At 38.5% G+C, this 12,394-nt stretch overlaps 3 protein-coding genes across 5 annotated transcripts; 2 read left to right on the forward strand and 1 right to left on the reverse strand.

Annotated features, from left to right (window-relative positions):
- Positions 1–31: 31 nt before the first annotated feature.
- LOC135847182 (heat shock protein 60A-like) lies at positions 32–3,089 on the forward strand. The gene is made up of 9 exons (XM_065366616.1): positions 32–200; positions 402–557; positions 624–876; positions 956–1,228; positions 1,313–1,481; positions 1,567–1,774; positions 1,870–2,025; positions 2,109–2,444; positions 2,534–3,089. Exons 2-9 carry the CDS (start codon positions 402–404, stop codon positions 2,696–2,698), a joined length of 1,716 nt encoding a protein of 571 aa, XP_065222688.1. The 5' UTR covers positions 32–200; the 3' UTR covers positions 2,699–3,089.
- A 1,440-nt stretch (positions 3,090–4,529) lies between these two features.
- On the forward strand, positions 4,530–8,196 carry IntS10 (integrator complex subunit 10). Of its 2 annotated transcripts, none has more exons than XM_065366618.1 (14): positions 4,530–4,739; positions 4,803–5,021; positions 5,110–5,177; positions 5,248–5,375; positions 5,476–5,591; positions 5,715–5,796; positions 5,921–6,045; positions 6,132–6,247; positions 6,357–6,508; positions 6,622–6,843; positions 6,979–7,157; positions 7,297–7,470; positions 7,551–7,810; positions 7,906–8,196. In XM_065366618.1, the coding sequence occupies exons 2-14, from the start codon at positions 4,866–4,868 to the stop codon at positions 8,054–8,056; spliced, it is 1,929 nt and encodes a 642-aa protein (XP_065222690.1). In that variant the 5' UTR covers positions 4,530–4,739; positions 4,803–4,865; the 3' UTR covers positions 8,057–8,196. The 2 variants fall into 2 exon arrangements, with proteins under 2 accessions (XP_065222690.1, XP_065222691.1); XM_065366619.1 differs by having other exon boundaries at positions 4,821–5,021.
- A 2,729-nt stretch (positions 8,197–10,925) lies between these two features.
- On the reverse strand, positions 10,926–12,182 carry LOC135847187 (ATP synthase subunit C lysine N-methyltransferase). Of its 2 annotated transcripts, none has more exons than XM_065366628.1 (5): positions 12,023–12,182; positions 11,779–11,883; positions 11,505–11,677; positions 11,241–11,429; positions 10,926–11,160 (listed from the first exon to the last, which is right to left on the reverse strand). In XM_065366628.1, exons 2-5 carry the CDS (start codon positions 11,855–11,857, stop codon positions 11,002–11,004), a joined length of 600 nt encoding a protein of 199 aa, XP_065222700.1. In that variant the 5' UTR covers positions 11,858–11,883; positions 12,023–12,182; the 3' UTR covers positions 10,926–11,001. The 2 variants fall into 2 exon arrangements, with proteins under 2 accessions (XP_065222700.1, XP_065222701.1); XM_065366629.1 differs by having other exon boundaries at positions 12,001–12,169.
- Between the last annotated feature and the right edge of the window lie 212 nt (positions 12,183–12,394).

Below are 12,394 nucleotides of genomic sequence, written 5' to 3' on the forward strand. Positions count from 1 at the left end.
CTGGTGTTTCGGTGTTTCTGTGCTACTTATTTCATCATCTCAACTTATCAAGTTATCAAAGTTCGCAACCGGCTGCTGTAAGTTTAAAGAACCGTGTTCTGCCTCTTTCTTTTTTTTTTTTCGATAAAAGTTTCACCGTAAAATTATTTGAAATTATCATTTTCGAGTCTCTAGATCACCATTATCTGAATTGTGCCAAGGTAAGAATTCGGATTCAAGTTCGTCGCTCGTTATTCTAGATTTTTGTCACCTGAGTAGTGAAACCACGTGCTTGTGACTGATTGCGGTCATTTTTGGCGTTGTTACCCTGGTTTTATGAGACGATTCTGCGTAATTTTTAAACTGCGCAAGTTTGTTTAGTTATTCGACATTCTATTCTTTAAATGTTCCCCGGGTTTCAGATGTATCGTCTACCTAGAATTTTGAAGTCGTCTGCCTGTCGTCAAATGTACAGATGTTACGCCAAAGATGTGAAATTCGGTGCCGATGTTCGAGCTCTCATGTTACAAGGCGTAGATGTGCTGGCTGATGCCGTGGCAGTTACAATGGGTCCTAAGGTAAGTAAGATACGCTATGCATATCGTAGTAGCCGGAAACAGTACCTCAGCATGGAGTGTTTTCAGGGCCGTAATGTTATTCTCGAACAATCGTGGGGCTCTCCTAAAATCACTAAAGATGGGGTTACTGTAGCCAAGGGCATCGAACTGAAAGACAAATTCCAAAATATCGGCGCTAAATTAGTGCAAGATGTGGCCAACAACACTAACGAAGAAGCTGGAGACGGTACCACAACCGCAACTGTGTTGGCTCGCGCTATTGCGAAAGAAGGTTTTGAAAAAATCAGTAAGGGCGCGAATCCGGTCGAAATCAGAAAAGGTATAACCTGCCCAGCTCGGATGTATGATCCGGAGTGAAACTGGTTCGATTTCTTATCCTTGTTAATTTTACGTCGTAGGTGTAATGTTGGCCGTCGACGCGGTGAAAGAAAATTTGAAATCAATTTCCAGAGAAGTTACCACACCTGAAGAAATAGCTCAAGTCGCCACCATTTCTGCGAACGGTGACCATACGATTGGAAATCTGATATCCGAAGCGATGAAAAAGGTTGGGAAAGATGGAGTTATCACCGTCAAAGATGGTAAAACATTGAACGATGAATTAGATGTAATCGAAGGGCTGAAATTCGACCGTGGATATATATCCCCTTATTTCATAAATACTCCGAAAGGTTTGCATACATTTTCCTCTTCAGTTATTAACTGCTGTAAGTTTATCAGCGTATACGCTTATTCTTTTTCATCGCATTTTGCAGGTGCTAAAGTCGAATATCAAGACGCTTTAGTATTATTCAGTGAGAAAAAAATTTCCAGCGTACAATCCATCATTCCCGCTTTGGAATTAGCCAACGCTCAAAGAAAACCGCTGATTTTGATCGCCGAAGATATAGATGGCGAAGCTTTAAGCACCCTAGTTGTGAATAGGTTCGTATTTGTCATTATTAAGTACGTGTGACTGTTGCCGCTTGTTTTTTTTTTTTTTTTAATAATTTTTGTGTTTCGTTTTCAGACTGAAAATCGGATTACAGGTTGCTGCTGTGAAGGCACCAGGTTTTGGAGACAATCGTAAAGCCACTTTGCAAGATATGGCTATCGCTACCGGTGGTATTGTATTTCAAGACGAAGCGGAGACTGTCAAATTGGAAGACGTGCAAATCACTGATTTAGGTCAAGTTGGTGAAATCGTCATTACTAAAGACGATACGCTAATTCTGAAGGTAATTGAATGACGGTATTTTTCTCAAGCGAACGTCTTCGCATTTTGGAAGTTCATTTGATTTACCTACTTCTCTCTTTTTTTTTTGGTTTCTAGAGTAAAGGTAAAAAAGAAGACATCGCTCGAAGAGCGGAACAGATTAGAGATCAGATCAAAGAAACAACGTCCGATTACGAAAAAGAAAAGTTGCAGGAGCGATTAGCCAGGTTAGCATCTGGTGTGGCAGTTTTGAAAATCGGCGGGTCGAGCGAAGTGAGTATTATTCAACGATTGGGATTGAAACATTTTGTAACAATAACATCGGTCGTTGGTTAACCTTTGTTTTACTCTGCCAGGTGGAAGTCAATGAGAAAAAAGATCGCGTTAATGACGCGTTGAACGCTACTAGAGCTGCCGTCGAGGAAGGTATCGTACCTGGGGGTGGTACCGCTTTATTACGTTCCATTAAAATTTTAGATAACCTTAAAGTCGGTAACGATGATCAAAAGACTGGAGTCGAAATTGTCCGTAAAGCTCTCCGTATGCCGTGTATGACGATAGCGAAAAATGCTGGAGTTGACGCGGCTGTGGTTGTATCGAAAGTTTTGGACGGCGCTGGAGATTTCGGATATGATGCTCTCAACGACGAATACGTTAATATGATAGAGAAAGGAATTATCGATCCTACTAAAGTGAGTTTTTGTAATCGTTCGACTCGAATTTATTCTTGTCGTTGACTTTTTTTTTTTTTTTTTTTTTTTAACGAAAATCACGTTTTCAGGTGGTCCGAACCGCATTGACGGACGCTGCTGGCGTTGCATCTTTGCTTACAACTGCCGAAGCTGTTGTCACCGAAATACCGAAAGAAGAGCCGCCAATGGGTGCTGGCGGTATGGGTGGAATGGGTGGAATGGGAGGCATGGGAGGTATGGGTGGCATGATGTAATGCGCTGAACTCTGAAGGTGCGCGGATATTTTCTTCCATTTCAAATTCCACAGCAAGCAACGCGAAAAGAACATTCAGTATTTTAGAGGTTCATTCATTCGTACGGTTTATTACGAGTCCGTTGAACATTCTGTTGGTAATGCGGTATCAACGTATTTGTGTAAAATTTTCATCAACTCTGCGAATCATATACATTACAGCATGCGTTTGTTATTTTTGTGCCTGTATTACGTTACATTCTTAGAACAAATGATGTAGTAGACTTTAATTTTAAGTTGTGTCGAAAGTGTTCCGAACGTTAAAAATGTATGTAAATTCTATTTTAAAGATTGTTTTGTATCAAGTTAATTATTTATTAGATTGTATCAAAAAAAATTTTTACGGTAAACTATTCGAGTAATTTTTTTGATGACCCTCAATTATTTGAAAGTATTTCATAACTGATAGATAACACTCTTCTATTTTGAGGAAAATTTTTCGTCTCTTTTACTTTTACCTTACGGTCTCGATGGTTCATTTATTTGAATCCTATTTACCTCGATCCGTTCCGGCCATGACTTCAGTTGAATAGATGTACGCTGCACTGAGCACCTACGTAATTTTTTTATTACATTCTGTTTAGTCTTCGTTGCGTATTTCTCAGTCCGTAAGATTTCTCCGAAATAGTATGAAAACGTCGACTTGATGTTTGCCAACTGGGCCTGATATTTTCCGTAAATGGAAAAATCGAACTCTATTCTCACCGTTGATCGTGGTTTCCCCAACAACTTTCAAAATGATGGGCTCGGGGGAAAACTTTAATAGAAAAGACACCTGACAAAAGATTTTTACCATGACGACTTTTTCCCTAGTTCAATTGAAGCATACGTTTCCAAAACGCACCAAGTCCAAAAAAATATTCATAAGAAATTCATGGTACTTAGTACAATTTGGAAATGTAGAAATGGCCCAAATTGACCGATTTTTTGATATGTTGTAGCCAAGACCCTTGGGCACAACATATCAAAAAATCAACCATTTTGGGCCGCAACTTTATGCTAGATGGCCTTGCAACCTCAGAATCTTTGAAAATGGACTTGGTGCGTTTTGGAAACGTATGCTTCAATTCCATTCTCTTTTCCGTCTTTCATGTACCACCTTTCTCAAGGGCTAGCATCAGTCAAAAAGTGCTTTTTGTTTTTTTTCAAATTTTAAGCCAACGTACCTACCCTTTCACTTTTGAAATTTGAGTTAGACGCATCCCATCCCATTGGGTTGAACGACTCCTCTCCCCCCCTTTTTGAATTCAGTGATAAGATAAACATTATCAGTTCAGTTTCGGTATGATATGCAGTGCTGCCGTTTACAGTATAATTATACGGAAATTGTATAATTTTAAAATCTCCGTATAACGTTCCGTATAATTCAATTCCAGTATAATTCCCGTATAATTTACCAAAATTGCCAAAAAATGCTGTAGATTTTTCAAAATTTCGTATAATTATGAAAAAACTATAGAAATGTACGGATTTCTTGATTTTTCTCCAATAAATCATGCAAAAATGGACGTTTTTTCGTTTCTTAGACCCATTTTTTTCAAAAAATTTTCGCTCTCGCTTCGCTCGAGCAGTAATTTTACCTTCCCTTTTCTAAAATTATCACATGAATCACGAAATGTTTTCACTTCTGAGTGCAAATGTTATCATATTTTTGAATCAAGATCCCTGAGGATTCCGGAATACCCTTTTAAAAATTGATAAAATGAGTGTCAAAGTGAAAATATGGTACTGAAAAAAAAACCGTATCTTTTCAGAATTTCCGTATCTTTTTTCGTATAGTTGTGAAAGACCAAAACGGCAGCACTGATGATATGCCATGCAAATGCATCGGAGCTCGCGTAAATGAAAAATGAAGAACTTATTCAATAATTTACAAAGAGAATTGATTTGTCTCGATTTTATTTCATTTTGAATAGATATTCAACACCTGTGTGAAATACATTGTAGCTACTAGCTAGCCTGCTGTTTTATGGTGCATGCATCCTAATTCCTAACCAGTGCAGGTAAAAATTAATTATTTTATTCATCTGAAAAGTTGAGAATGAAAGGTAATAGAAACATCCTAGATTACTTTATTATTTCAGCGTTGATCGTTATTCATACAATCGGTTGAAAGTATAAAAATCAAAATGCCTCTACTGGGTGATGATCCAGACTCAGATAATATAGCTGATGAAGAATATTTGGTGTCGAAGTCGAAGGAAGCTTTCCGAATCAATCCTTATCTTTGTAAAGCTTGGATACTGACTGCTAAAACATTATTTCCTCATAATTTTAGAATACAAGTGAGTAATTCTCCTTTGATATGGTCACCGATGACCGATTCGATTGTTATAAGTACCTATAGGAACTTACTAACCATATAATTTGTAGTTTGAAGCTTATACAATCGAGAAGAATAATGATAACGCTAAGGAAGCGGCAAAATGTTTCGCTACACTGTGCGTATAATTTTTGTGTTGATAAATTATCGATGTACGCGTGTCGATATTAATTCTTATTTGTTTAAAGATTCCAGTCTTTCATTTCGGAAAGCGGTTTGTGGCAAGAAATCAATACCCTGACCAATGCGCTGAGGACCGAAAGTTCGAATCCTGAAACGCTGTTTCTCAGGAAAATGTTTTCTTGCATACCTGCTGGTAAGCTCGAGTTGACGTTGATTTACTTAGTATATGTGTAAGTACTACATCGGAATTTTACGCGTTCTTATTCAAACGCGTCTTGCATACATATTCGCAGTTACTCAGCACGATATTCTAACGGTGACCGCAGAACGAAGTGAAGATACCATGGAACATTGTCGATTGATGTTACTTTTATTTCGAAAATTTCCGCAAGCAACGCCGCAGTTGATTGTAAGTTGAATTGCTGTAGAATAAAATAGACACAAAGACGAAGTAGCGAATGGCGATGCTACTCGCGTAGGAATAATGCTTATCGAGTACGCCGCATGTCAAGTATCGTTTGTTTGATCGTAGGTGCGTTTGGTTGACACCCTAATCACGGCAGAAAAGCACGGACACTGCCCGAGCGTTATAAATTGCTACAGAAAAACATTGGGTAAGAGTATAAAGAAGGAGGAGAAGGCGATATCACCATCGCATTATGAACTAGACAATGTAATTCGTGTCACTGGCAGACGATTACTTACCGGCATTTTTTTTTTTTTTTTTTTTTTCGATAGTGTGCGACGTATTACCTTTACTGCTGCACGCGAACGCGGATCTACCCTCTAAACAATTATACCGATTTTTACACAAATCAACCGAATTCTATTTAGCTTCGTTAATGACAAAAAATTCTCAGGAAGTAAGATAGCGCATTTTGTTAGAACGGAGATGTACTCGTATTTCGTTACGCTCAGCCATCATCGTGGTTAATTTTTCCGATCTTAGACTTTTGCAGATGACGAAAGCAAGATTGGCGTTAACTGGGAATCCTTTTACGCTTTGTTACGGTTGTTCGGTGGTAAATTAGATTGGGAATTGTGCTCAATTTTTTCTTATCCTTGGTAAGAAGAGTTTTATTTTATTTCAATTTTTTTCTTATTTCGTAATGTACGAAGGTGAAGGTATTTCGTTCATTTATCTAATCCGTTTGTACCTACGTTCTGGGTGTAGGAATAAAGATGTCACGTGGCAACATATCCTAACTTTCAGTACCGTACGATTAAATGCATTAGATCCGAGTAAAGGAGTTAAACAATTAATTTTCTGCCTTACGATTTTATTTGCATATTGCTTGTATCAATACAATGCCTTACTCCAATCAAGTAAGCTTTCGTGTACCTCTTTAGATTTCCTTCTGTTTTTATTTCTTTATTTCACTCGCCGTTGCAATTTCATATGTATTTTCATTTATACTCGTATTCGTAATATTCATTAGGTGCGGATAATAGAATTTCCTCCGTTCTGGTTGAAGCATTTGTTAGTGAAGAAATGGACGAAATCAATACAATTCCTTCTTCGAAGAGAATGAAAATCGATTCTTCCGATCCGACTTTACCTAATTTGACTGGTGGCGAAGGTACCGGCGATATTATCAAGCATTTCAATTTTGCGCTTACATGTTGGAGTATGTTACAGTCTACTGAAACCTATCAAAAAGGTGCGTCCGAACTCCGTACTATCTTATCATCATTTTTTTACTTTCTCGTTTCGTTAATTAATAAGTTTGGTAAAATCGAGTATACATATTTTGATTCGTTTGATCGTTTCTCGTTTGCTTTTTTTGTTTCCTCAGAATTCTTCAAATTAAAACAACATATACGGCTCGATAATTGGCTTCTAGATTTTACTACAGACGTCGCACTTTATCGAGCCAAATTCGACGAATTTCAATCGAACATTCAAAACGATAACGGTTCAATTCGAACTTGGATTCAAAGACTGTCGTATAATTTTATAGTCAAACATTTCCGCGTAAGTGCTTATTCGAGCAGAAATTGAAATTACGTTTTCTGTATTTTTATTTTATTTTTTCCTACTCCTATCCGATTAAATGTTCATGTTGTGGAAATGTCGCGAATTGATACTCACGTTTGATACGTATTTGTATCAGTTTTTAGGCGAAAGTAGTATTCAGGTGGTGAAGCAGTTGCATACGGTTCATACTATTGGAAGCTGTAGTCAAAATTTAACCCAAGTCGGCGTGGCTCGGCATCTTCATTACTTGCCGTTGACCAAAGTAGCAATTTTACAATACGTGGCCAAATTACTCATTTTGAAGTTCTGGGTAGAGAATTTTGGTTTTTTATTCGTCTGTTTTTTTTCGTGTCGTGTCTCCAATTCGTTTCCTTTTGCTTGTATGTTTAGCAAATGTTGCCGAACGTCGATGGCGTCGATGCGGATAGAATATACGGTTACTTATTGATTCTCGTGCAAGTAAATTGGCCGTCGGAAAAAAGAATTGCGCTGGATGTACTAACGCGAATTAGAAATCAGCGTTCCTTCATATTTCCTTTATTTTTCAAGTACGTCGTAAATGTGGAAATCTTGGAAGAATTCACGCACATGTACGCCAACGAACATGAAACCATTAAATTAGATTTGATGGGTCCAGCTCAAACATCAGGGTATGAAGTGGCACGTGTTCCTAATAATTAGTGGTAAACGTCGCTAGCGATAGCGATAGCCAACTTTTTACAAATATCTTCCTTTTCATTCGCAGGCAAAAAAGAATTTCAACGAGAGGCGCTGACAAAGAAGAACGCGAAGATTTCTTACAAATGATGAAGCAGCAAGTTTGCCGACAAGAACCCTTGTATACGTTGGTAATTTCGTTTTTGTTGGAAGAGGAGAGGTTTATTTCGGTCAAATGAATATTATACAATTTTTTGTACGACGAGCGCATTTCATTTGTTTGGCTTTTGGTCGAGAAAAGGAATGCTGAGCTACAGACATGTAGCCTAATCCTTGCTCGGTCGTTATCGTTACGAAATAAACGCGTGCGTTACATTTACACGTGTATTTTACTAGATATTAATTTGTCAAATCATAGACAGATTTCGAGTACGTATGACAGTTTATTAATGTCAAATGTTTTGACGAATGCGATGTTCGCGGAGCGTTTCGCTGCATAATGTTCTAGGGCCGAGGTGCTCGTTTAACCCACCAGTTTTGCGAAAAAGTTATTTGACTCGTTCGATCTGCCGCCACCGCCATTGAGAGAATTATTCGCTGGCAATGGTAGAATGGTGACTACGGATGGTAATGAATTGATGGCAACCGGTTGATTGGTGGTGGGTGGAATTATAACGTCGGTTGGAGTAAGGGTGGGCGAAGTTTCAATGGCCGGCCTGTTGATCGGCGTCGATCTGACTTTGGGGAAACCAAAATTTCTGGGCACAACTCTGGCTCTTAGTTGGAAACTGCCGTATTGGATATGTAGTTGTGCTGATTACAGCCATGTTGGTGTCCGTGAATGTAGGAAACGTTTCAAATTTGTTACTGGCCAACACAACACCGGATTCTCCGTAGATACTCGTATGGGCTGGTCACAACAAGTTAGATCCGAGTCAATGATTTTGTAAGTAGTGCAAAAGTATAGTCTTCAATTGATAGGTAGTTGCCAAGTAGGTACCATGAAAAAAAAAAGTAAAAAACAAACATACCTACAAGTTTACCATGCAAGTTGCAACTTACTTTTTCAACAGTATTATACCACCGTCTGTTTTCACATCGTGCAGTTCCAAGCAAGGTGGTGGATTGCTGGTGGTTTCTTTGCCAAATAGATGTACTTACTTCTGCAATCACCATTTCTATTCTCGTGTTCAGATTGTTCTCCAAAGTGAAAACGCATTCGCCTGGTCAAATTGTAGCGTAAGTAAGTAAGTATTTGTAAGTACCTACGTATCAATCAATACGTCAACCATTGACAAGAACCAAGATGAAACGAGGCCCAAATATTACTGAATTTAGATAATGGGTTTCCTTAGTATTGGTACGTTATCCAATTCTGATTGAAAGCTGTAAGTATATTAGGTACCCAGAAAGAGGATTAACACGGCGCCAAAGACCATAGAATTGATGTTTGTGTTAGGTACAACTGTTGTTTCGGATTGAGCTAAGGAGAAGGACTGCAGTAAACGATCAACGATCGATATGAAATATAACAGCAAGTGACGTCTATTGAAAAGCCCGTGTTAAACGATGATTCAGTTACACATTCACTGTGTAGTGTAAAAATTTAAAAAAGGGAATGAGGATTGACAACTTACGAGCTTGGTATAAATGTTATGTATATATCTAACTACATATGATGTGAAAAGTAGATACCTATATTCAACTCATTCTTTTCTTCTTGCGTTCCTTTCCCCACTATATTTGATTATGCGAAAGTTGCGGCTTGTGGCCAACCAGTATTGCAATTGATTTAGAGTTTGCATTTCCAGCATAGGGGTATTCTGATAAGATGTGGAGAAAGCGTTGTCAACACTAATTTTACCTATAGGTAAGCGTATCGGGCTTTTGAGAAGGAAGAAAATAATTATGTACCTACTTACCTTTACTCGATATTTCACGATTGTGTGGTGTCTCTATGGCAATTAGGTATCATAGTCATGTCGCTACATACGAGGCCGATCTGTTCTCATACCTAACAGCTAACAGTCAATAAGTAGGTACCTAATAGTTTCTTTCTCTTTGACTTCAAGCGTTTATCCCTATAAGCTGTTAAATTTTTAAAGCGACAGTAGGTGTAGGTAATGTGAAAAAAAATCTGCTTAAAAAAATGAAGAAGGCATGTTCGGACTTGGGACACCTGTACATCTGCTGATGCATAGCATCAGTGCGACTATAGGAATGCCGCGAGGGCCAGTACATTACATACTCGTAGGTAAAGTAGAAGTACTGTTAACTATCAGCATAATCTTTGAACAAAAACAAATTAGGTATCAAAAAATTATTCTTACTTGTATGTATTTTATTAGGTAAATATACCGTTTTGGGTAGTTAAATAAAACAGACACTTTTTCACGATGAAGTAATCTACCTAAACGATTGTTGTAAGAGTATATAAAATTATATTACTTGTATATAGGTGCCTTACATACATTTTACTTACGTACACAGGTAAACGTGACTTGATGAATACCTACGTGTACGTAATAATTCGAAACAATAATTTTACGTTGTTAAAAATAAGATGAACTGTCGGCGTACTTGGTGTAGCATACCCGGACACGAGCTGGTTCTTCAATCACATAAAAATTCAGCCGAGTCGACAATTTTTTGCTTTCAAAATTCATCGCTCACCCGAAATGTAGGCATATCCTGACCATTGACTGACCGATTCTACAGAGCCAGGGAAAAGGCACGCCATGTGCCCAGTTCCTGGTAAAAGTCGAATCTGCAGATGGCTTTCCGCCTTTCCGGTTTTCTCAACTGAACCGCGAGTATTCGAAAAACCCTAATATACCTACCTAATTATAAACAATAACCAATAACCACTTTTGCAGATTTAAGGGAGCAATTTGCGGATTTGATTACATATTCACATTACCGTGTCTTTTACATGTACATGGCTTCGAAAAGAGAACAAAAACATTTAAACACACCGACGAACATTTCACACGCTTGTATTCCATTAATTGGTCACGTCGATCTAGTCGCGCTTACATTGCCTACCTTTTTTCCTCAATTTTTTCCATGTGTTTTAATTTTTTGCGATAAAATACCTACGATCAATAATTACAACTTACGGCGATGTATTTCGAAAATTAAAAATCAGAATATTATCGCAACTGGTGCATTTTCTACCATCGTCTCAGGTCTGAGCGTCAGTTCTGAACACGTATTTCCAAACGGTATCCTGCCCTTCGCCAATAATTTCGACGGCTTTAAAATTGGGAAGAGGAAATCGACACGTGATCACGACACTTCCGTTTGACAATTCGGTTGCTAATTTTTTTTCCATTACGTCCATCTAGATCACATCGTCGAGTGTTTACAAAAGTTTGCAGGTTGAAACGAAACTGAAATGAAGCCATTATGGGACGGGCTTACCATGTTTTCGGCTCCAAATAAAATTACATTCGAATACGGCTTCAAATCGAACGACCATATGTTCTTACGGTAAAATTTCGCGCTCGAGGAAAGTCCGTTCGTAAATGACGAAAAACGTGAATACAATATCAGCCAAATATTCAGTTCTACGCCGACAGCTTCGAACCCATGGGCAGTGGCCAATCGCACCTACGTGATAATACGAAGTAACTTGAATAATGTAGAACTCTACCTTTGGTACGGTGTAAAAAAATTGTACTTTACTATTCGTCCATCTCCGCTACCCAAGTCGACCAATTTTCCCGAACGGTTTCTCAGAGCTTTCATCACGTTACTCATCTGAGTGGACGTAGCAGGAACGTACGGTAAGCATATTTTTCGAAATGCGGGGGATAAGAAAGGAGCAGCTAGCAGTGAAATAGTTACGGCCGTTCCACCTTGTCGAGGCAATGATAAGAAAATTCATACCGTTGTTGTAACTAATATAAAATGACTGTACGCAACTGGGTATTGAAAATTTTCTAATTGATAAAATTACCTGTGATGCTAAGAAGTATATAAGCGAGTTTCGAATGCTTTGTGTTTTCATTAATCGGCTGAAAAGTGGCAGGAGACATTGAAAGAAATTTATCACAGCAACAGACTGAAACAAAAAAAAAATCACTCAAATTAGAAATGGAAGAGTAGTCTGATAACGGTACTTCTAATTGACTTTCAAAGCTGTGTAAGGTAACATCGAACGGCACAGGCACATACACACCATTTCATAAGAACTGACTTACGTTTTCGAATTATTTCACTTCTTTTTACGATAATTTTAAACGTTTTCGGTTTTCATCTCTCGTTCTGAGCTTTGGAAGGGTAATGGTATAGACACTGGACCTGCGTATAAGACAACCAACTGGCAGCCAACTGGCAGCCATCTTGGCAAAAAAACCTGAGTAACGCCAATTTATCCCGCTGGGTGATCTTGGCAGCGCTGTACTTCAATTTTGCAGGCAACAGGGAAGAGGGAGGGTTGTGTAGTCCGGAAGGAACTCCTGGCTGCGCGCGCAGTCAGGAGTACCTCGCGAACTACACAACCCTCCCTCTTCCCTGTTGCCTGCAAAATTGAAGTACAGCGCTGCCAAGATCACCCAGCGGGATAAATTGGC

This window comes from Planococcus citri, chromosome 5 (assembly GCF_950023065.1).
Source record: "Planococcus citri chromosome 5, ihPlaCitr1.1, whole genome shotgun sequence".
NCBI classification, from domain to species: domain Eukaryota; kingdom Metazoa; phylum Arthropoda; class Insecta; order Hemiptera; family Pseudococcidae; genus Planococcus; species Planococcus citri.

Excerpts from the sequence above, each read along its gene's own strand:
- LOC135847182 (XM_065366616.1), top strand. The coding sequence starts at position 402 with ATGTATCGTCTACCTAGAATTTTGAAGTCGTCTGCCTGTCGTCAAATG. Across the intron at positions 1,229-1,312 it reads TTTCATAAATACTCCGAAAG|GTGCTAAAGTCGAATATCAA; the intron begins GTTTGCATACAT and ends CGCATTTTGCAG. Across the intron at positions 1,775-1,869 it reads ACGATACGCTAATTCTGAAG|AGTAAAGGTAAAAAAGAAGA; the intron begins GTAATTGAATGA and ends TTTGGTTTCTAG.
- IntS10 (XM_065366618.1), top strand. The coding sequence starts at position 4,866 with ATGCCTCTACTGGGTGATGATCCAGACTCAGATAATATAGCTGATGAA. Across the intron at positions 7,158-7,296 it reads TTATAGTCAAACATTTCCGC|TTTTTAGGCGAAAGTAGTAT; the intron begins GTAAGTGCTTAT and ends TATTTGTATCAG. Across the intron at positions 7,471-7,550 it reads TACTCATTTTGAAGTTCTGG|CAAATGTTGCCGAACGTCGA; the intron begins GTAGAGAATTTT and ends TTGTATGTTTAG.
- LOC135847187 (XM_065366628.1), bottom strand. The coding sequence starts at position 11,857 with ATGTCTCCTGCCACTTTTCAGCCGATTAATGAAAACACAAAGCATTCG. Across the intron at positions 11,430-11,504 it reads GTAGCGGAGATGGACGAATA|GTGCGATTGGCCACTGCCCA; the intron begins GTAAAGTACAAT and ends ATTATCACGTAG. Across the intron at positions 11,161-11,240 it reads TATTTGGAGCCGAAAACATG|ATGGACGTAATGGAAAAAAA; the intron begins GTAAGCCCGTCC and ends GATGTGATCTAG.